We start from the raw sequence: 24,441 nt of genomic DNA, 5'->3' as shown, positions 1-24,441 counted from the left end.
CCTTTTATTTCACTTTCGGACATCAGATAATCTACCTACCGAACTATCCAACTTCTATACCTCACTTTCTGCCATCCAATCAATCTATCTACTAAACTACCCAACTTTTATACTTTCGGCCATTCTATTAACCTATCTACCCAACTATCCAACTGTTATACCTTACGTTCTGTCTCCTACCCAACTATCTACTGCCCAAATGTTATTCACTTACGACCATTATAGCATCTACCTACTCAACTATCCAATTTCTACACCTCACTTTCTACTATCTTGCCAATCATCTATCTACCAAACTGCCCAACTTTTATACTTTCGGCCATTCTATCAATCTACCTACCCAACTTTTATACCTTACGTTCTGCTATCCTACACAACTATCTAACTTCTCTACCTCACTTTCTACTATCCTACAAACAATCTATCTACCAAATTACCCAACTTTTATACTTAACTTTCGGCCATTCTGTCAACCTACCTACCCAACTTTCAACTTTTATGCCTTACTTTCTGCCATCCTGCCTATCAAACTTATATACCTCGCTTTCTATATCCAAATTTTATACTTCACTTTCAGCCATTCTATCAATCTACATATCCAACTATCCAACTTTTTTGCCTTACTTTCAGCCATTTTACCCAACTATCCAACTCCATCCATACTTCCCCTTCTACCATCGTGCCACTCTACCTACCCAAGTATCCAGCTTCTATACTCACTTTCTACCATCCTACCAAACTACCTACCGAACATTCAACTCTTTTACCTCATTTTTTCCATCCCGCCAATCTACTTACCAAACCAATTTATTCCTATTTTGTTAGTCTAATTACCCTTCCTACTACTTTAACTAATTACCTACCCAACTATACAGTTTCAATGGCCACCTACCTACCCAAGCTAATTATCCCATTACATTTTCCACCAAACTGCCTACCAAACTATCGAATTTCTGACATTTTTATTTATCTGTCTGATTATATTTCCAAATTGCCAGCTCAGCTTGTAATTTAATTAATTTGTGTATTACATTTTGTATTATTTTGTTTGTCTGATACGTTTCTACCTTTCTATATAATTGTCGCAATTCCTATTAACCTACCTTAGTATCTACGTAACTGTAAAAACCCTTGCCAATATGTCTTGATTCCATTTCCTACCAATCTTCCCAATCTTATACACAATTATCTAACTTGTACTAAATATAATTGTCTAATTTAACTTCGGAACAACCTACATAAAATTAAAAAAACTAAGGAAGACAACTCTTGAGTTGTAGCACAGAGAGTGCATAATTTGACCGGATCCAGATAATCTTTTCTCGTCCTTGGACCGTGTCTGAGTGAAGAAGATTGCCTTAAGAATGCCTCCGAGTCGGATTCTTACCATTTTAAGTTAGTAAGCTCTGAATTACCCAACTACACCACAAGTTCTCTGGTCTGATTTGTTTATTATTCGAGTAAAAACAGCGAGTTGAACTGTGCGGACCGAAATCAAATTGACGTCAAACACTTCGTACACTTAAAATGTGACAAAAAAATCTTTCAACACCAATCAATCGATTAGGAAATCACTTCAACATATTGAAATTTAGCAATCTCGAAGTAGGTTGATTTGAGGTCACTCAAAATTAAAAGGTTCTTCTTTATCCAGTTTTGTGTATATAACTTGAACTAGATGAAGATGAAAGGTCTGTTTATTCTGATGATCTTTCATGTTTTGTTTTTATTTGTTGCATAATCGTTCTGTTTTGATACACAGTGATGATGCCGAAATGGCGTTATGGAGAGTGAAACGAATCAAAACTCCAAACTGTTTAAGTTGTTAAAAGCGCAAAGTAAGATGTTTTACTACTAGTTATTAAAAGTTGACGTCATCAAGGCTCGTTGAGGTCATCCAGTTTTACGACCGAACAGTCATAGTTATAGCTTTGTTGGGTCGAAATTCTTGAAAATCTGAAATCACCGCGTGTATTACCGGCCTTTCTAAGTTTTCGGCGACGTCCTTGTTTTTAGAGAAAAAGTTCTCGTTTTAAAAAGTTTCCATGTTTTATAACAGACAGTTGAAGGTTTAGAGGAAGTGGGCGTAATTTCGTAATTGCGGTTTTTTCTCATTTTCTCTTCTTTTTTTCAAGATTTGGTCCATGTCCTCTGGTTGTATAATACCTAGGAAAGCTGGATGTCGTCGAGATTATACCATTAAAAAATTAATTCCTGAAAAAAAAATAAAGGTGTTTTAGCGAGGGTTAAAGAACTTTTATCTAAACAGTGATTGAGTGTTTTGCCAAGGATTTGGACCGTTTTGCGTTTATCCGATTTAATTAACGGTCCTGGCGTATTTAGGTCGCTGTTAAAAACAAGATGCTTAGCTAGGAGAAGGCTTCCGCTTGAATTTATATCCCGTGGGAAAAAAATTCTCCGAAAAACCAGGAGCAAAGGACTTATAATTGAATTGTGCTAAGCTCCGGTGATGAGAGGGGGGTTACAAAGGCGCATGGTTGTTAACACCGTCCTATTATTATTTGGACTGTTTTCGAAAAGAATTAACGCTTTCATTCGGTGTACACTTAACGATTTGTCTCATTGATTTAAAAAAAGTTTGTACAATATCCTATTTCTTTCTGGTATCAATTTTCCTCTTTTCCCCCAATTAATCCATGTTTTTCAAACCCTTCAAAATTATATATCGTAAAAACATTGAACAACAATAAAGCACAATAAAAACGTATCTACAAAGGAAACAAAATTTTAAAATGGAATTTTTCTTATGATATTAACTATGTGGTTAGTTAGAACCAAGGCTCTCTTTGTGTGGAAAGCAGAAAATACTTAATTAGTAATCAGTTATATTTTGAGGTGCGATTGACCAAATAACTTCTTTCAGTTAATTAATCTTTATGTGAGGTGAAATGAAAAAGCTAGTGTCACGAGCAGGATTCGAACCCACGACTTTCGGCTAAATACGCCGCTGCTCTACCACTTGAGCTATCCAGTGAAGATCCACTCGGACACCAACTTCCCATCTCAAACTACCTTTCGAGAGAGAGGGAAAATTTCGAATGGTAGGTTGAGATGGGAAGTTGGTGTATTCCTAACCACCTTGTATATCTAACTGTTATACCTGAAATATTCAATTTCACTTTCCGCCACACGACCTCAACGATTTAACCCCTTCTTGCTTAATGTTACCTCAGGGCTACACCAAATTTAGCACGTTTACTAAATCTTAGCTAATCCCGTGGGTTTAGAGCGGGTACAGGTTCATCCGTCAATGTTTCATTCCGTGTATTGGCAACACTGATATTTTTGGCGCCAACCTAACCTCCATCTTGGAATCTTTCATCTCCAACATGACTCATCACCCTACCGCTCTTTCTTTTACAGATGGTTAAATTAGTCAAAAATAAACTTTTTCATATCCAGTTTGCCCCAAGTAGCTTTAGAGAAATGTCAACTTTAACTATTTTGCTAAAGGTTAGCAGGAAATCTCGTTCATTAAGGGCGGTGTAGGTTATTGGCGAAACTGATTTTTTGGCGCCAGTCTAAAGTCTATTGCTAAACGTATGGGATTTCCTACTTAACCTATAACAAAATTGCTAATTTAGTCTTGCTCTAAGACATCATGGGTCATGAAGGGTTAACTTTAATAACCTACTTGATACTATATCTGTCTTAGCTAAATTCACTAATTTCCTATTAAATTCTGTTCTGTGTCTGTTAAATTCACCAGACCCTCCGAGCCATCGCCCTATTTGGCTTCTTTTTTTTTCTTTTTTTTTTTTTAAATTTATCGCGACTTCGATCCACTCGGACACCAACGTCCCATCTCAACCCAACTTTTCGAATTTTCTCTCCTTTTTGCCATTTTAAAATGGAAAATTCAAAAGGTGCGGTTGAGCTGGGAAGTTAGTGTTCGAGTGGATCGAGGTCACGATAGCTCAAGTGGTAGAGCAGAGGCGTATCTAGCCGAAGATCGTGGGTTCGAATCCCGCTCGTGCCATTGACTTTTTTATCTCAACTAAAAACCTTAATTATCTGTCTCAGTGTTGGACCTGCTCCCTCGGCCATCTTCTTCATTTCAACACTTTGTGTACCTTCTTTCATAGCCATCTAGATAGATGGGTAGATAATCATTGGATTCAGATAGTTAAATAAATAAAAAATATCAACAGTATCTTGTATTATTTTTATATGATATATGCCTATCTAATGTATGCTTTTCTTTGTTTTAGGTGAGTCCAAGTCCCTGTCCCTGCCCCGGGCCTTCGCGCCTGTCTTTGACGATGACCCAGGTAAGTCTGACGAAATCTTCAGCCGTGAGAGCCGTTTTGAAAATTAAGCACGCGGCCGTGCGAACTGTCGGACAATCGAATTTTTCCGAACGGCGATTCCACCGAAATCACTAAGTAGAATTGTGCAACTTTATTTAACCGGCCGGATAAAACAGCCGAAGGTACGATCCGACGTAAATTTCGTAACTGTGGACTGCTTCTTTTCGATTTTCTATCGGCCACCTCATGAAACGTTCCATTAAATGATATAAAGATTACGATGATACTGAAGAGTGATTATTTTTAATTTGTAATCGTGCATTTTTCAACCCCAGGTGTTATACGGAAGAGTAAAAATTACTTAAGACAACGTACTCGTTATAAACGTACTAACCTGCAATATTAACCACATAACCTTATAATTTTCGACTTCCTAGTTTGGATAAAGCTGTTTGTAATCACAACAGTGCTATTACAAAGTGAAATACGAAATAAACCAAGCTCTCCGTGTGCATCTATCATCGTTCCACTTATCCTCTTCACATTTCCATATTTCCATTTACGTCTGGATAAACATGTGGATGGCAATGGTCTTCCAATCGCAGTTGTGTTGAATCTTCGGGCAGGTCCAAACCACTTGATATTTTGGCGAAAGATGAACAAGTTTTAAGGCTAGTCCACACTTGGACTCAAAGTTTCGCGGCTGAATCTCGTTTGGATCAGGAGTGATAAGATTCAGCCCCGCAACATGTCTCCTGCGGTCTATGTGATTCAAGATTTTGACTCCCACCGAGATTCAGTGATATTGTATGGTATGGTATAAAGGATACTAGGAAGCGGGGTTTGTGCTCCCCCGGCACCGCAGCCATTTGGCTTATTGTACCTTCCTAGTTCCTTAGTTGAGTGCAATAGACAATCCTTCTCCTTAGAAGTGTCAGGTCATTGACTGTCGCTGCTACAATTTGATTCCCTAAGTTTTTCCATATGTTAGGCTAATCTCCATTGAGCTGTTGCTTTGCATTCGAAGATGATGACTGTTTCCTCCTCCAAATGGGATCATCGTTGTATATACCCATGTTGTGTAGATGATTTCTCAGATGCCAGTGATCGGTTAGTATTCCCGCCACTCCTCTGAGTTTGGCCCTCTCCAATTGCAGCAACGCTTTTGCCAGTTTTGGTTAGTGTTGTTTCATCATAAGTTTACTATGTCTAGCACCGCTATAGTTTATCCACTTCTCCTTTTGTTTTGTTTGGATCCATTCTCCGATGGAGAATTGTATATTAGTTTTTGTTATCCCAAGGATAGGTTCGGGGCCTATGTATCGTCTTGTAGATCCTCCTCTGGCCAGACTATCTGGTCATAACCCAAAATTCCCCTGTGTCCTGGCATATATCAGGTTTTTTGGTTTCCCAGGTTTTGGAGATTTTGGATGAATTTACTGACTAATTTTGATGTGATTCTTTTACATGCTAATGCTTTAATGGCTGCTTGGCTATTAGATCTTATGGGGATTTGGTTTGACAGTGTAACCTCTTCTTAGATTTTCTTCGGCGCAAGGGTTAATGGCATGCTTGAAAGACCGAAGTGTACTTCCCTAATGAGTTTGATTGCTCATGTTTTGGGCTTGAACAGAAAACTCCTGAGCCGGTTCTTCAGTGATATAATGTTGCGCAACGTTGCATGTTCCGGGGCAGCCGGAGTGTGGTTGCGAGTTTCACGATAGGGCAAATTGAATTTCTAAATTTTGTGTTTTCTTTTAACACCTTCGGCACAACCATGTAATTTTCAAAATCTTTAGGTGTCATCCTTAAAAATTTAAGTAATCCCACTCCATCTTCTAGCCTAGTGTTCAAAAGATGGCGGCAAGTATGATTGTTGTTACAAAACAATTTTCGGACCCACCATCTTCTTGAGTTCTTTTACTTCTATTTTTAATTAATGGTAACAATGGCAGAGAAACACCCGATAGGCCTAACTCCTGAGACATTTTCTAGGGACTGCCTCGGTAGTATAGACCTTGACGGGTGTCGCAACATTGAATCGGAACTGTTCCCAACAAAGACGCGCACCTTTGACCCTACTGTTACGTCTCGCCATTTTACGGAAAAAACTGTAAATATCGAAAGCAGGATAAGTACTGTAAGAAAGTACATAACAGGGAGAATAATCGAACGTGGACGATCAGATGTCTCACAGGCTGTAATTCTACCTATGGCGATATCGCTTTGTCGGAATGACGTACACTGATTAACTTGAAGGATCGGTTTAACAATTGCCTATCCCGTTCGGTACGATCGTAATGAAATGATCTGGATGAATAATTAACCGGCGCTTGTTAGACTAATGCTCAAGATTAATGAACCTAATGTGAACCCTGGGGAGATTAATCGCTTTTTTATATCCGTTCACTCGTACCCCCGGGGTTTATCGTTCCACGCATTTTTCTACTTTAGTATCCTGGGTTTTTAGTTTAAAAATAGAAATGTCTATTTGTACCTTTTCAAACATTGAAATTTGAAGCACTTGCATCATTGGTGTATGTTCATTCATCTCTACTTACATCGAAACACTCGGACCAAACGTGTAAAAGCCAAATTAAAACTCGTTTTAATTAAACTACACTTGGAAAGCAATCCATGCCAATGCTTTAAACTGGTCCTGGTTCATTCTTTCATTGTAGAGCTTGATTGAACTGTTTTTATAGTGCATTATTGATTTTACAGCCCATTCGAGCGTAAATTGAACAGCAATCAGACAAACTAGCTTCGGCCAAATTTCTCAAATTATCGCAAAACATTTTCTACATCAAACATTGTTTCCAACCAATATGTATATTTGTTAAGTCAAAGCCCCAACTCTGACATGTCTAGCATCAATATGTACATAGTTACACTAGTATTTTTTTTCAACCACTGAAAAAGGATCATTACTAAAATCTCACTGGCAAGAATCATTTAATTACAAATACACTCACACTCACAATTTTACTCACTCTTATTCACATTTAATCAATGACTTACATAACAATCGCACAATGACTCATTTACATCATAAACCCTCACACTTACACAACGGTCACATTCATTAAATGACTCACTCAGCGACATTTACCGTATGAAGCATTCATATCACAACCACTCGCTTTTAATTACTCACGCTATACACTCTCACTCATATTACAATCAGTCGCTTTCGTTCTTACACGTTCACTCAATGACTCACTTATAAACATTTACCCAATGGTTCTCACCACATCATTATCATTCAATCTCACACTCGCATTTATTCATAGATCGCTCAAATCACAGTCACAAACTCGCGGCTTGAACCTGGTTAAAATCTCACTCACTTACCTACACAATTATTCAGTAACGCAATCACATCACAACCTCTCAGTTTTACTTACGCTTTACATCTCACTCACTTTTTCACACACTCATGCAATTCTTTCATTCATTCATAAACCTTTACACAACGATTTTCACCACGTAACAATCACACACACAAAGGTTCTTATTAAAAGTCACATTCTTTCATTCACATAATTACCCAATGATTATTCACGTCGCAATAAACTCACACACACTCACCTAATTTCTCTCATTCACTCACAAACATCTCGACATGAGAGTCACATAATTACCCAATGCTTTACTCACACCATCACTCACTCTCCACACTCACCTAATTGCTCTCACTCACAAACATTTACCCAACGGTTTTCACCAAATCACCACCACACATACAAAGGCTCTTATAAAAAGTCACATTCTCTCAATCACATAATTACCCAATGACTTACTCAAGTCATCACTCACTCTCACGCACTCCCCTAACTGCTCTCACTCACTCACAAACATTAACCCAACTGTTTTCACCACATCACTATCATTTACTCTCACACTCGCATTTATTCAAAGATCGCTTAAATCACAGTCTCAAACTCGCGGCTTGAATCTAGTTAAAATCACACTCACACACCTACACAGTTATTCGGTAACGCAATCACATCACTTTTACTTGCTCACTTTCTCACGAATTCATCCAATTGCTCTCATTCACTCATAAACCTTTACACAACGATTTTCACCACATCATAATCACACACACAAAGGCTCTTAAAGTCACATTATCCCAGTCACATAATTACCCAATGACTATTCACGTCACAATCACTCACTTTCTCACACATTCATCCAATATCTCTCACCCACCCACAAACACATAGCCAACGATTTGCATCTCTCACACACACACACACACAAAAAGGCTGTTATTAAAAGTCACATGAGCGTCACATAGTTGTTAGATTTTTAGGGTCTTTTTCATAAAAAATTAAAATACAATTTTAACAATTACAATAATAATTGTAATTTTTTTTACTATTACTATTATTTTAATAAAAGGAAAATTTTAAAAATAAAAGGCACTGTAAGGGAAACAGAATATATTCAATCTAATTATTTCTTTTCTAAAATTATGTTTACACTCTTCTTTGTTTTAAATTGAATCTTCAAACTTAAATTTTGACAAAAAAATAAAATAAATTCTTCTTGAAACAATATAAAAAAACTTAAAATATAATTAAGAAGTATTTAACCTATTGTTAAAAATAAATGAATTCATATTTACGTATGCGCAATCCCCAAGGAATAAAATTAAGGAAATATGGAATAGGAAAAACACTCACACGATGAATGCTGTTTTCCTGATGTTTTCTCATAACATGATTCTTCAGCAGTTGCAGCAGCTACGTTCGAGGTGGTTTGTTCACAGTCTCCCAATGGAATGTCTCCTGTCCACCGCCTTTTAGCCTTTCTGCACTTTTGTCTCCCACGAGTTTCAAAGTCCATCACCTCCTTCACGTTCATATTAATTTGTTTGTTACATAGTTATCCAATGACTTACTCACACCATCACTCACTCTCCACACTCATATTCATGCAATTTTACTTAATTATGCAATACTCTATCACTCACTTTCTCATACACTCACCCAATTGCTCTCACTCACTCACAAACATTTACCCAACGATTTGTACCACATTACAATATCACATACGAAGGCTCTTATTAAAAGTCACACTCTCTCAATCACATAATTACCCAATGTCTTAATCAAGTCATCACTCATTCTCACACACTCACCTAATTGCTCTCACTCACTCACAAACATTTACCCAACGGTTTTCACCAAATCACCACCACACATACAAAGGCTCTTATAAAAAGTCACATTCTCTCAATCACATAATTATCCAATAAATATTCACGTCATCACTCACTCTTTCATACTTACCTAATTGCTCTTACTCACTCACAAACATTTACTAACGATTTGTATCCATTACAATCACACATACGAAGGCCCTTATTAAAAGTCACATTCTCTCAATCACATAATTACCCAATGACTTACTCTCACACTCACATTCATTCAATTTTACATACGGAGCTTAACTCTCACATTCACTTCCTCACACACTCACCTAATTACTTTCACTCACTCACAAACATTCAGCCAAGATTTTCACCACATCTCAATCACACATACAAAGGCTGTTATTAAAAGTCACATTCTCTCATTCACATAATTACCTAATGAATTATTCACGTCATCACTCACTCTCTCACACTCACATTCATTCAATTTTACATACTCACGCTATACTCTCACACACTTACAAACATTCAGTTAACGATTTCACAACATCACAATAATGTGCTGATAAGCAAAATGTATGAATGAGCTAAATGATAATAATGATGATAAATGCATATCTAAACAATAAAAAAGAATTTATTCATGTTGATATACTTTGCAATCAGAGAGGGACATTTTTTCTATTGAAGCTCCGATATCATTATTAAGAGTAATTGCACTTTATTCATATTGAGATATAGCAGATATTAACAGGAATAAACGAGTGATTATCGTGTAAGACTAAGCTTAATCCCACGAAAGGATTAGACGTCGTGAAATGACAAAACTACCGCCATGACACCGAGATTGGACTCGATGCCAAAAAGATCACAGTCGTCGTCTTTTTGGCTTTTCCATTGGATTCAGAATGGTCAGGATTTGATTTTTAAGTTAAGGTTTAATTGTTCTTATAGCGTTAAATATAATCGAACAGTCGGGCGTCGGAATGCTTTTGATGTGATCCCCGTCCTTTTTTGAAGGAGATTCGCACGTACCCGTTCCCAATCCCTTGTGAAACCCGGTCCTTCCACATCGGGGAGAGTTTATATCATCACACGCCCAATTCTCCTGACCGACGTCCTTTTCCAAACTCGGCAACTGTGTCAAGAGAGCTATCAATTTTCACAGATGTTTAAACGATTACAATTAAAATAATTGGATTCCAATTCTGAAAGGTTCTTATTTAAAAACTTTCTTTATACAGTTTAAAACTGTTAAAAACCCGTTTTTTCTTGACAAATCGTTGTTTATTTGCCGGTTTTTTACTATTAACTTTCCCCGGCTGGACTAGATGTACGGTCAAGAAAAGGTCAAAATTTGGTTGTTTTTCTCTATTATCTACTCTTTTAAAATATAAATCAGGCAAAATCGCCGAGTTTATCATAATAAAATTTAGCTAATCCCGCAGAGGGTTTAAAAAGGGCTCCTCTGGGAGACATCCTGCGTGTAGTCCCGGTGTGTCCTCATTATGTAGGCCGGCATAAATCTAGGTGAAACGGGTTCCGGATTTCCTCTACTATTGTGGAATTATTGAAGGAAAAACGTCTATTTAATCAGAGGTCGGGAAAATCCGAGTCATCGGGGTAATTCGCGAAAACCGATCCTTTGCCGTGTTCCGCCATCATCAATCATCCTTCATCATTTAGGGGCTTACCGAAGGCAAATCCCTCCGCTCCACAAACGATAAAGTATCGAGAAGAACCGGCCGGATTATTTATGGGACGTTATTTATCGTGGTTAATGAGGCCGAACGAGAACTTGTGACCGTTCTTATGGTACAATTGTCCATAGTTTATGGGTTTTTTCATGAAGGATCTGGTAAACAATCCTCGTTCATCCACGACGAATCCGGATTGCTTTTTGTCTCTTGAACAGTTCCCTTGGAGTTTAAACAAGGATGACTATAGTGGAAGTTTGTCCTGGAGATGAACCCCTTGTCCCCTTTCCAGGTCCTTCTTTTTTCTTAGCTTATTAAATATGCAGGGATTTATTTTTAAATTCATAATTTATTTACAACTGCACTTTAAATATGCAACAAGTAAATGGAAATTGTTATTATATTGTGTGAACCAGGGTCGTATGTCGACACACAAAAGGGCATGTAAGGCATGAACGTTGTCCATCAAGTGATGGGAGCCGTTATTTCACCAACAGGGTGATCACTTGGCATCTATACTTTGCCGATGTTAGGCACTTAGGAAATAGGGATAGGGATAAAAGAGGCGGCCACAAGGCTTACTGCATCTCGACCTGAATAGATCTATTGTGCTCCCCTGTGTTTTATAACTCACTGGCCAGCTTTAGGTTATTAACCATCCTCCACAGCTTTGCCAGCGGCTCCTTGGTGGAGGAGGATCTTGCTTGTGGTTTTTCCTGTCCTAGTTGCTAGAACCTGTACCAACATCGGCCTTCACAGAAACGTAAAATGTGTTCTGTGGTCTCCTCCTCTTCCTGGCAGTAACTACATAGTGTTTACGGTACACGTGCCTGCTTAAGTGGCAGTGCCCAGTCAGGAATCCAACCAGAATCCTCGTTCGGTTGTGTTTGCCTTCCAGTAATTCTTTTGTAAGTTTTGCAGATGGTCCTTCTATTTGGACTCATAAAGGATCCATTTTAAGGTGTATCTTCTTTGCTGGCAGGTTGCTAAGCCACAGTAGGGTTTCTGGGCCCAGATGTGTCCATGTTGGCCCCCTTTTTGGCCAACATGTCAACCTTTTCGTTGCCTCTATGCCCCGAATATCCAGGCACCACTCATGCCAGGGTCAGGTCATTAGTGTCACTGACTACCGTCAGGGCCTCCATGCAGTTCAAAACACTCTTTCCCTTCGTCTCGCATGTGTTCGCCCGGCTGTCAATGAAAATGGCTATTTTCCGGGATAGTATTCCTAGCCTTTTTATTTCTCTGGCGCATTGTCCAATCGCTATGATTTCAGACATGCCAGGGTAGGTCATTAGTGTCTCTGACTTCCGTCATATCCTCCATACTTTCCTAGTTCCAACAAGTGTCGCCTGGCCAACGTCGCTTCAGTCTCCGACTAGGATTGGCGGGTAATGTTGAGTTGACAATAAGAGGATTTATTAAGGAGTTTGAGGTTCATTCCAAGGTATCGTACGTGGTGCCACGGGAGTGGGAAGATTATTGAAATATAAAGGACGGAGAGTTTCCTGTTAAAAGTGAAAACAATGTGTTTAGATTTAATTTCATCAACCTTCATTCTACATTGCCATAGACAGGATTCGAGTGTGCGTTAGTGATTTTGTAAATTACGTGAAGCTATAACGGGGCCTTTATCGTAGGTGGCCATGGCAAAGGTAAAAATGAAAGTGTCAGGGTGAGTGGGTAGATCAGACGTGTAAATTATCTAAAGGAGGAGGGCATTCTCGCTTCCAGTTTTTCATCTGGAACACCAGCGATGATCGGTTAAACGGAGGAAAAAAAGTGTACAGTTTGGAAGTGACGGTCTGTAAGGTATGATTTTAGTATCAGGATTAGAGTAGATGGTAGGATGCCCTTGAGCTTCCACAGAAGCCTATCAAAAACACCAGGGATAAAACGCAAAAACCGTAAACCACGCGTAATTTAGTAATAAATAAATCCCCTGGGTTGATTGTTGAAAATCGTCGCCTCTTTAAAAAAAAAAAAAAAAAAAAATCAAATTCCTTCGTAACACAATTCCAGTGAAAAATGACACCGTGGTTGGCATTGTTTTACGGGTGGTTTGCTCGTTGGAGGAATGCGTTAAATATCAACAGCTGGCCAGTCGTAATCCCGCATTCCTCATGGACGACAAATATCACATCGTTTATCATCTCTTTGAAAAAAAAATCTTTTAAACAAGCCAAGCTTTACAACTTTGGCATAGATTGAAATTTAAATGGGCCCAGTTGATATTCCGTCTGTTTAATTAAATTTAATGACTAAAGAAGAGACAGACGTGGACCAATTTAAAAAGTCCCAAATGTCATATGACAGTGAAACGTTTGGTTCAATCCTTTGAAAATTGGACGTCTGGATTTCAAAATGAAATGCTTCGTCTATCATCGCTGTTTTTTACACAGCCAAAACAGAATTTTCATCCATACCGAGATCATATTTTTTTAATTACATTTATTTGGTATTTACAACTACAAGTGATGTATTAAGTAAATATGTTCGTATAAGTTGAATTATCATTTGAGGCTCTTGTAGGAGAAGTTGCCCAGTGGTAACACTCCTTCACACTGATATCTTGTTCAGTTTTCACACAATGAGAGGGTCTCAGGGCCACTTTCGCTTCAATCGTCTTGGAGGATTTTCAGGTAGGGTTGGAAGTGACGAATAGATTACTGTGTGTGTTCAGTGATTGATGAAATTTTTTATATCGGGTTTTGATGAGTTCATGTACAAACGGGATGTGTAGGTCTTTATGGATAGTGTAATTTGAAACGTAAAAAGGAGCATTTATAATTTGACGGAGGATTTTAGATTGGATTGATTGGAGACGCTGGGAATTGGAAACCTTGGTTGAGCCCCACACTTCACAACCGTACGCCCATAGAGGTCTAATCATTGTCTTGTAAATTAAAAGTTTTTTTTCAAGGTCTAATTTTGATCGTGAGTCGAGTAGTCTTTTTAACAATTTATAACGTCGGTTTGTTTGCTGTCTTTTCAGTCTTGTATGGGGATTCCAAGTCAGTCGTTTATCCATGAAAAGTCCAAGATAACGCACAAGGTCAGTGGTAGGCAATGGAATTCCATTTATACTCACCGCAGGACAGACATTTTTAAGGTAAAATTGATCTTTGTGCTTTTTGTTAGGTTTACCTTTATTCTCCATTTCGTGAACCATATTGTTAATTCATTCAGGTGTTGTTGTAAGTGTTGAGTGTTAATTGAGGGGTCCGAATTGCGTGTAAGAATCGCTGTATCATCAGCGAATGTGTGTGTCGAAATGTCAACGTGTGTAGGAATATCGGCAGTGTATATGGAAATTGAAAAGGGCCAAGTATGCTTCCCTGAGGAACACCCGCCCTTATGCGTATATAAGGTGAGAATTCAGTTCCTGACGGACTCGACAAAATCGATCAGTCAGATAAGATCTCAGTATAAGATAGTACGTATAAGGGAGAGAACTTCCATTGCAATGGAAAATATGTGGTCCTGAGTACAGCGTTGTATAGGTATGTTAAGTATAGTAAGCCACTGTGGGACAAATTTTGTAATATTTGTTTTGTAATTAGATCATAACCTGGTGCTTTTCGTGAAAGTAGTTGTTTAATAGTGTGTCGTATGTCTGATGGAGTAAATGCTTTAGGATTACTGGTACTGTACCCGTAAGATCCTGCGATATAAGGACCACACGCCTCCTATACGTAGTAACAACGCTTGGGCAAAATCCAATTCCGAAATTGCTAAATTGTTTTCAGAGCATCTTTTCACAATTTTAACCGCACACCATGACATACTTCATCATGACCATCAGCTTAACATTGAACACGACTTGAATGTCCCCTTGCAACTCTCTTATCCTCCTAAAGAGATCATATTGAATGGAAAATTGTTTGTTGAATGCAACAAATAAATGTTGACTTTTATTTCATTACCACTACGACTGTTAATAATTCGGCCTTTTTTTATATAATACACACTTATTTTTTTGTAAAGTTTGCATAATTTCAGGTTACAGAATTCTACGTATCTTTCGATCATCTATCTACGTGCCAATCTTTTAAACGGATCTTTGGATTATCTATCTATGTACCAACCTCCGTAATCTATTCACCTTCCAAAAATCTACGGATCTTTGGATTATTTATCTACGTACCAACCTTTCTTATCTATTCACCTTACAGATATCTACGGATCTTTGGATTATATATCTATGTACCAACCTCCCTAATCTATTCACCTTACAAAAATGTACGGATTTTTTGATTATTTATCTTCGTACCAATCTTTTAAACATCTTACAGAAATCTACTGATCTATGATCATTTATCCCCAAACCAACCTTCCTAATCTACAGAAATCAACGGATCTTTTGGTTATCTATCTACGTACCGATATTTCTAGCGTTTCTCAGGAATCTACGGATCTTTGGATTATTCATCTATACCGACCTCCCTAATCTATTCAGGTTACAGAATTCTACGTATCTTTTGATTATTTATCTTCGTACCAATCTTTTAAACATCTTACAGAAATCTACTGATCTGCGATCATCTATCCCCAAGACCAACCTTCCTAATCTACAGAAATCAACTGGACTTTGGGTTGTTTATCTATTTTCCAACCTTACAGAAATCTACTGATCTATGATCATTTATCCCCAAAACCAACCTTCCTAATCTACAGAAATCAACTGGACTTTGGGTTGCTTATCTATTTTCCAACGTTACAAAAATCTACGGATCTTTGGATTATTATCTACGTATCAACCTTTCTGATCTATTCACCTAACAGATATCTACGGATCTTTGGATTATCTATCTACGGATTATCCTCTCTAGTTAATAACTAAGAATTCTACGGATCTTTGTATTACTTATCTACGTACCAACCTTCCTAACCTATTCCACAAATTGTGGTTTTCTATCGACATACGTACCAATCTTTCTAACCTATTCATTTTACAGACTTCTACAGGATTACCTATCCCTCCGCGTTCCAAACTTCTTTACACTTTACGTACTAAAGTATCACACTGGCCCCATGACTCACTCTGATTACAATCACTCACCCCCTCACGCATTCACATTCACAATGTCTCTCCACCACTTTCATCCAAAGACGCATCACAATCACACACACTCGCTTATACATTTACCTAATGACTCACTGATAATACTAAACGGTTGTTTTGTTCCATGTTCTTTCTTTTCCTTGTAATTGCAGTGAATTGTTTCGTTTGTATTAAAAAATACTTGCAATCAGAGAAATATATTTTTATCATAGAAGTTTTGGATATTCTTAACATTTACCACCTGGTTAATATTTTTATCATTATTGCTCTGATTTATAGTAGAGACACTTTTAATCATTATTGGTACAGGGAAGTAGTGGATAACAAGTTTGATATTATATAGTAAGAGTGGAGGCATTTTAAGTTTATTTATTTTTTATAAGTTTTTAAGATTTATTTTTATTTTTTATAACATGTTGAAAGATTTTTTGGTTTTCTTCTCAATGGACTTAGAGGTTTTCTTTTTGAACTATTTTTTAAATATTGTATTAAATCTGTCATTTTTCCTGGGAAATCCTTTTGATAATTCAAATTCAAGTGGACAAGGTGTGGAACCGGGGGCGTTAGCCGATCCGAAACATCTTCAAAAGGCCATTAAACCGTGAGAGGAGTCGTAAAATAAATAAAAAGGTCTTCATTCTTAAACGAGGCCCGTTCGGCCCCTTATCTCGGCTTTATCACCTACCCCGAAACGCAACCCCCCACCCGTAGGAAATTACCATCAGTTTTTCACGGCATCCTCCCGGAAAAACGCCTCCAGTCTCTCCATCCCGTATTATTTACAACGGCTAAATTAGATGTTAAACCTTTTACCCTTTCCGCGAAAGTGTTCGAGCTTTACAAAATTTATTTTCAACGGAATCGAAACCACTGTCGGTTTACTTCACGATAAAAATACTTGATCGGTCGCTTATTTTAATATGCGCCTGACAAGTTTAAATATATTCATTATATAATCAAAACCATATGGCTTGGGTAATAAAAAGGATGTGGCAGACCGCAAGTCAAAAGAATCAAGCAGGTGTTGGAACCTTGGTTTTCTTGACGTCAACTTTGTCAGAGCGTACTTCCTTCTTGGATTACGATTGGCAAAACAAATCCAAAAACCGGTAGAACAGAAATGCTTATTCTAGTGACTGTTGGAAATTTCATTAAATAATTAATAATTAACTCTCCCATGGTTGTGTTAAAAAAAAACCTTGCGTTTTAATTTATTCAGTATTTCGCACTCAGATAAGGAAACCTTTGTTAAGTAACATCACCATGATAAGTTGTTTTAAAAGACAAAATGCTCTCAATATTCTCAAACTATTTGAACATCTACCTCTTCCTTAATCATGTTTCTTAACTATTCTTTCATTTTATCTGAGTATTTCTACTCGGTTCTTGATCGGTACCAAACAGTACACACAGACTTTCTATTTACTAATTCTGATAGTGCGCCACGTGCACGTGCGTGCGGTAAACATGAAACTGGCGTATACTTCAAATCCATCTGTCTCATTGACTAATCTGTCTGTGTTTTCACTTTCTACCAATCCGTATAATTACAGGCCCAGCTTATTCAACGAGCTCACCATCAAGACGTTTTTCCGTCAGTTTACGTCACTTTCTAACATACTTTCTTTCATTTCTACATTATTAACCTGGTAAACTTAGAGAAATCCATTGGCATTTTATATTTAAATATTGTAGGGCGTAAAAGACAGAAGTGAGAATAAAAACCACTAAATGTACAATCTTTATTTACCACATTAACTACCATACGATCAGACAGACAAAACACAATTCCACTCCCTTCAAACTTTCGATTGCCCATTGATTATTCATCATTGCTTCATTATCTATCTACATACCAATCTTTCTAGCATCTCATAAATCTACTGATTAATAAATCATCTTTCCCCACATGAGATCCTAATCTCTTCGCCTTACAGAAATGTATGGTTTATTTATCTACCTTCCTTCTTACAGAAATTACATATCTATGAATTATCTCACGGACCAACTTTCTTGACTTATTCCCATTACAAAAATCCACGGATCTATTGATTATCTAGGTACCAATCTTTCTAGCATCTCTCATAAATCCAGGAATCTTATGATTATCTCTTTCAGAAATCCGGGAATCTTATGATTATCTCTCAGAAATCTACGGATCTATTCATCACCAATCCACATACCAACCTTCCTAATGTATACATCTTACAGAAGTCTACGGATCTGTCGATTCTCTATCTACTCACCAACCTTCCTAATCTATTTACCATAAAAATCTATGGATTGATTGATTATCTGTTTACATGTCAATAATCCTAATACAATTATTCAGAAATCGTGAGATGCGGTCTGGATAATTATCGATTAAGGTCACTAATCACCACACATCCTAATATATTCGAGTTACGGAAATGTACGGATTATCTATCTACGTACGTACTAACCTAACGAACCTATTCACCTTACATGGTTCCAACGGATCATCTCGCACTTGTCCCTACACTTTTATTAATGTTCTACACTTAATGTCCCTACACTTAATAACCCTGGTGAAATACCTATCGACCAAACCTATACGTATTCACCTAATCAGATTAGCTACCTTATTTATTTTACGATAATCTACGGATGTCTTACCTATCTACATTTAATCTACTAAACCCGATCATCATATTATCATCATGCTACCAAAAGAGTATCACACGCATCTACACATTCATACATAAACCAATATTTCACTCAACCATTGTTTTATCTACTTATAAACCTTTCGTGTTTTTCTTAGACTAAAATGATACGAAGTAAATTGATTAGTCATATTGATAAAATAGACAATAACGCGTGTTGTATGTGCATTTTACGACTGGGTTTGAAAAAACGTTGCAGGCCATGTTTCGTCGGATGTTCATTATCTCGTGTGTGATGACGTGTCCCGGATTGGCACCAGCTCTCCTTCCTGCCACATGTCTTAGCATAGATGCCTCATTATCACGGCCTTTTCCGTTTTTATGCTGGCCCGTTTCGGTTTCAACTTTGTCCTCGAAACGGGGGGAGGGGCTTTCATACCGTCCTGATTAAAGGACAGACTCGCGCCTCTATTGTATCCGTCCTATGTAATCCTTATCCCCGACGAAAACACAATGGGATTTATTAAAGTCGAACTGGATCCGGCGTTTCCCGAGAATCTTCAAGGATTAACTTGTTAACTCCCCGAACAGAAGTTGTAATTTGTTTTTGGATTAATTATGTCAAATTCGACTTAAACGTAGTAAGTTGATGATTTAAACATATAGAGATTTGTAAAAAAAAAAAAGGAATCCGTGAGGGAGAAATACGATGGAAAAAATTCTGAAAAGGGGAGAAATGAATAATGAGACAGATAGTCTGGCATGGCGATGAGGCAGCAAAGATTCAGATTACATAGGTAATCTCTTTTTTAAAAGTTCTTTTTCTCCTTCAACACTATTTTTCTCTTTTAATTACCCTTCTTCAACAAAAATTTGGTTCATACATGTATTTTAACTCATCTAAATTGAAAAATATTTTTAACGATGTGTTGTACAAGCCTCAACAAAATTATAATTTATATGAAAATGGGGTTTATTAGACGAAATTACGTTGGAAAACGATGTCAAAATTAAAAGAAATTTCAAAAAATAGTAAAAACAATTATATTGCCCGTAGCGCCCTAAAGTTGGGCCGGATGCTAACCCGCCACTCTTCGATGTTGCGCGGTTTAGCGGCCGTCAGGCGGAGGTTCGTTGGTTTCTACTGCGCTCTGCATGGATCACGGCGAACTTGCAAGTCCCTCCTAACCCCCTCCGACTATAACAAACATCGGGCTTGATCCTTCTGAACTTTCTCGTTTCTATGTTCCGCCTTTTACGGTCTTAAAAATTCCTGAAAAAGTTTTTATGAATTTGTATCAATTTGAACTTTTTGTAAAAAAAAACCTCAATTCAATCAATGCGTTATACTTAATTTTTTATAGAAAACTTCTACAGTTTGTTTTAATTGTACAGCCTTGTATTGACCAAATTTTGGTCAGATTGTTGTACTTTTTTTAACCTTCTGGCTTTTTAAGGCCTTAACGTTCAAACGCTCCCGAATCTTTTTTAAACGGTCCTTCTTTTTAACTATACCAGCTCTCTGGGGTGTCGAAGGAAGTGCATCCCGTTATAGTCACGATTAAAACCACGAGAAAGCCCCTCGAGCCGTGCCGAGGAAGTCCCGAAGTCCTCTTACGTGAATACAAATAAAGTCAGGGCCCGGTGGTTTTCTCCTTCCATCCTGTCGAGAAGGTTCAAAGGTCCAAGGACAGCAAGTGCTACGAGCTAAACGGCACGCTATGAAAATACTTCACTTACGGAGATTGAATTTGCTAATAACACGTTTCGCAATACCCTGTATATTATTAGGGTGGTGGTATTGAAACAGCATTGGAAACGTGGAAGTTTCTTTAAATCGCTGCCCTTGTACAAAAATATATCATGGAAACCATGCAATGCATTTCAAAATGATATAATCGTTTATAAGTTGTAGATCAAAAAAGCCTTCATTGAGGAAGTCAGAGTCATTATCTTTCATGAAAACGCTGTTCATTATAGCCTTGGGAAAAAGTAAAAGGTCCGTGGGGATTTTAGGCCTCCAGAAGATCATTTTTCTTTTTTTAACCCTTTCAACTTTATCCTACTTATTTCATCCTTGAAGCAAGGTTAAACTGGAAAAGAACTCATCAAATATAGAAAAATGGATTGACTGAAAACTAAAACCAGTATGGAGCAATTAGCAAACCATTCAGAGGTTATAGTTATGGTATGTCCGTAATAGTGGATGGATTAGATGAGTTGAATGAGCGAGTTTGTGTATAAGGTTAAGTTAGTCATTGCAGATAGATTATGTAGGAGTTTTACGACCTGTGCACCGCGGCCAGCATTGGTCTATTGGACATCTCCATTTTTTTAATCTAGATCTCTAGTTAAGCTTGAGGCTTTTTATCAGACCCCAAAGCTTTTTCAAGGACTCCCGTGTGTATCCTTCAGGAATCTCAGACTACATAGGCCACTCCCATACTTATGCCTCCGGAGTCTGCAGTGTCCAGTTAGTAGTCCAACTATTATTACAGTCCTAGCACGTTCTAGATTTAGTAGTTGTGCCGTTAGTTTCTGCGATGGTCCTTTGCTAAACTTTTCTCATGCCTCTGTCATAGTATAATGAATCCGCAATTTTTGGCAGTTAGCTAATCCACAAAATGGTTCAGGGCCAGTAGGTGTCCTCATTGAACTTTCCTTGACTTATCTATTGACCTTTTTGTTGCCGTTCTGCCTAGTCAGACAAGAGTAATTTTTACCATCTGACAGGGCTCTCCTGTTTCAATGCAGTCCCAAAAAACTTTGAACTTTACCATCGATGCGACATTGCCTTCAATGCCGCCTGGCTGTCCGAGCAGATGGCTATTCTTCTATTGACAATCCCCGGCCTTGTCTCCCTGGCACATTGTTCAATAGCCACTGTTTTCTCTTGAAAGACGGTGGGATATTACACAAGGCTTATATGACCCATATTCTGTTTTGGAACCATCTGTAAACCGGATATGGTAGGCATTAACTTCCTTTTCACCGAGTCTGCTCTACAAGGTATTTTGATTAGAATTTTTGTTTCAAAACTGAATTTAGGGGTCATGGCATCAGCAAGCATCCCAAGAGCAAGTCTAGCAGAAGCTCCCCCTCCAAGCTTTAGTTGCTCCTTATTATGTAAGTAAGCTGTTGGAGTTTATTAGTATTCTCTGCATTAGCCTACGAATTATGACTCTGGGCTCTCCCTGGATTAAGATGTGTAGTGGTGGTAGATTTAAAAGGACTTCCAGGGCAGCCGTGGGGTTGTTTTCATTGCCCCAGTGATGCTCTGACACACCAGCCTCTGAGCAGTACTGACGATCTGGACCACGTTTAGCTGTAAAGTCTTAAGTCCACCAAACCACTGATTCGTAGGTTATCATGGGTCTAAAAACCGCTGGGTATAGCCATAGGGGCATCTTTGGATTCAGTCCCTAGCTTTTGGGACGAAGAGCGATGAGAGTAGCTATAGATGCAATCGGGCTGGTCACTTGTCAAATTACTGAATCATTATAAATGCAAAATTCAAAATTAAGCGGCGCTCGCTGAAGAGTTTGTTTCGGAATCGATGGGATATCAGAGATACCATTCTTTTTTTCAAGCACTTGCCCAGTAAAGTGAAACAACTGTTTTGAGCCCCATCACTGAATACCTTGATCCACGCCCAGACCTTAGCGTTATCATTTACAGCATTGCATTTGTTGGAATTTGTGGTGCCTGCTATTCCACTTAAATATAGAAAAGAAAAACACTGAACCGTATTTGTCATTGAAAGTACCATCTGAAATCGAAGATAACGAAATGCGGACGGACCATACACGCGAAGATATGCGGACCAAAATGATCGGAAACGAAAACACTCGAGATTTTTTCGCCAAAAAAATTACGAATGAGCTTAACTAAGGACATTGTTAAAGTGAACTAAGGTTTAAACACTAATCTAAACTCTAATATTAATTTTTGGCTAATCCTAGACTAGGTGAAAGGCGGCAGTGCTGGTAACGGTTAATTCCAAAGCTGTACGTTTAAGTCCCCTAAAAATAACATTGTAATCTATCCTAGTTTTAGGCTGAGAACGGTCCTTCATTCAACTTTTTAAAAATCATTTCTTCGGCCAATGATACAAAGCGGTCATTGAACTATTTCAGCAGTTATCCATTTGCCTATTTTGTAATGTCGTCAACATTCTGTTTGTTGTTTAGTCTTACTGTTTGTTTCTAGTCTTAGTTTCTGTGACTTACAGCGTGGGGTAAAACAAGCAAAACGGATGATTTTAAAATCCCATCGCGTATGTAAATGGGCCGATTGCAGTCATCGACTTCCCGGTGGGAAAGTGAACGATGTTGTGGTCATGCCTCCGGGGCTCGTTCAGTTCGAATTAAATCACATCATAAACTTTGACCAAGGAAGGATGATTATCAGATAAATAAAAGTGAGGTATTTGACTGCGCAGATTCTTCTGGGTTCGGGCAGATGTTCAATTCCAAGGCTTGCAAAGCAGGTGGGCCCCGGGGCAGGTGGCAGCTTATTTAACCCGGGCCCTTTAAAATTAGATTTGTTTTTAAAACAAAACACTTTAAATTTTTTCGAGCTGTGATGTACTCTGTTTTATGACTATAAAAAAGATTTATCATTTGGGTTTTAACCGATGGAACAAAAGGGTTGAGCCTACCTGGCCGCCTTGTAAACAATTTTGACAGTTTGGCCCATTCGTTAAGCCGAAAGAGGAAACGTTGAGCCCTGGAAGATTAGTTGGATTTGCATGTAAAACCGGGAGCTTTTATAAATGGGAATTCGCGGAATTGCAGGAGGGAAACTAAAGCTCAAGTCCTCCAGATAAGACGGGAAAATCTCTTTAAAAACATAACCAAGGTGATTATCCGTACTTTTAAAAATTTAAATTAGTTTTAGCAAAAAAAAAAAAACAGCGCTTTAAATGGTCTTTCAAAAAGGTCTTGAGGTTGTTAATTAAAATCTAATCAAAACGGACAATTTTATAATTTCAAGAGACCTCGGAGGGCTGCTAGGCGCTGAATGTTCGTATAAAACCATCGAGAATAAGCGGACCGAGGATTCTAATTGAAAATCAAAACAAGATATTCAACTCTTAATCTATCAAGTTTGTTTATTTCATAAAACTAAATAATAAAATAAAACAACTACGACCAGAAGTGAAAAATTTCGTCGTTTGACGGTTTGGGCAAGGCCCAGCGAGACCAGGCGGACCAGGACGATTCAAACAACAGGCACGAGACTCAGAAATAAAGAGGCTAAAGACAATCGTTTGAAAAAGGGTTTCGGCCAAAAAAGATGATGAATGATCAGCATGTCTAAGATCTCCGAAAACCTTTTACTTTTTTAGTCTGATGATTCGGTCAAAGCATAGCGAGAAGAGGCGGACCAAAACGAATTAAAACAGGCACGAAGGCCAAGAAATAGAGGCTCTAAATTCAATCTTTTGAAAGGGTTTTGACGAAAAAAAATTATGAATTATCTGCACACCTAAAATCTCTTTAAACTTTTTACTTTTTTAATCTGATGGTTTGGTTTTCATCAAAGCACAGCGAGAACAGGCGGACCGGGCGATTCAAACTACACGCACGAAGGCCAAGAAATAAAGAGGCTGAAG

The 24,441-nt window shown here is 38.0% G+C and overlaps 1 protein-coding gene across 14 annotated transcripts in view; it reads left to right on the top strand.

Moving 5' to 3' along the window:
- The window catches only part of LOC106672093 (probable Ras GTPase-activating protein), a 588,817-nt gene that overhangs the window by 441,283 nt on the left and 123,093 nt on the right, over positions 1-24,441 (top strand). Inside the window, exon 3 of one of the 14 annotated variants that reach the window (XM_014403235.2) lies at positions 4,233-4,292. The exons of the other annotated variants lie outside the window; for them this stretch is intronic. Coding sequence (XP_014258721.1) covers positions 4,233-4,292 — 60 coding nt within the window. The remainder of the gene's footprint in view (positions 1-4,232; positions 4,293-24,441) is intronic. 14 annotated transcript variants of the gene reach the window in all.

Source organism: Cimex lectularius, unplaced genomic scaffold (assembly GCF_000648675.2).
Source record: "Cimex lectularius strain Harlan isolate CLEC.00 unplaced genomic scaffold, Clec_2.1 scaffold93, whole genome shotgun sequence".
Classification (NCBI taxonomy): domain Eukaryota; kingdom Metazoa; phylum Arthropoda; class Insecta; order Hemiptera; family Cimicidae; genus Cimex; species Cimex lectularius.
The sequence above is the reverse complement of the archived record's forward strand: the minus strand, read 5'-3'. Positions and strand labels throughout refer to the sequence as shown.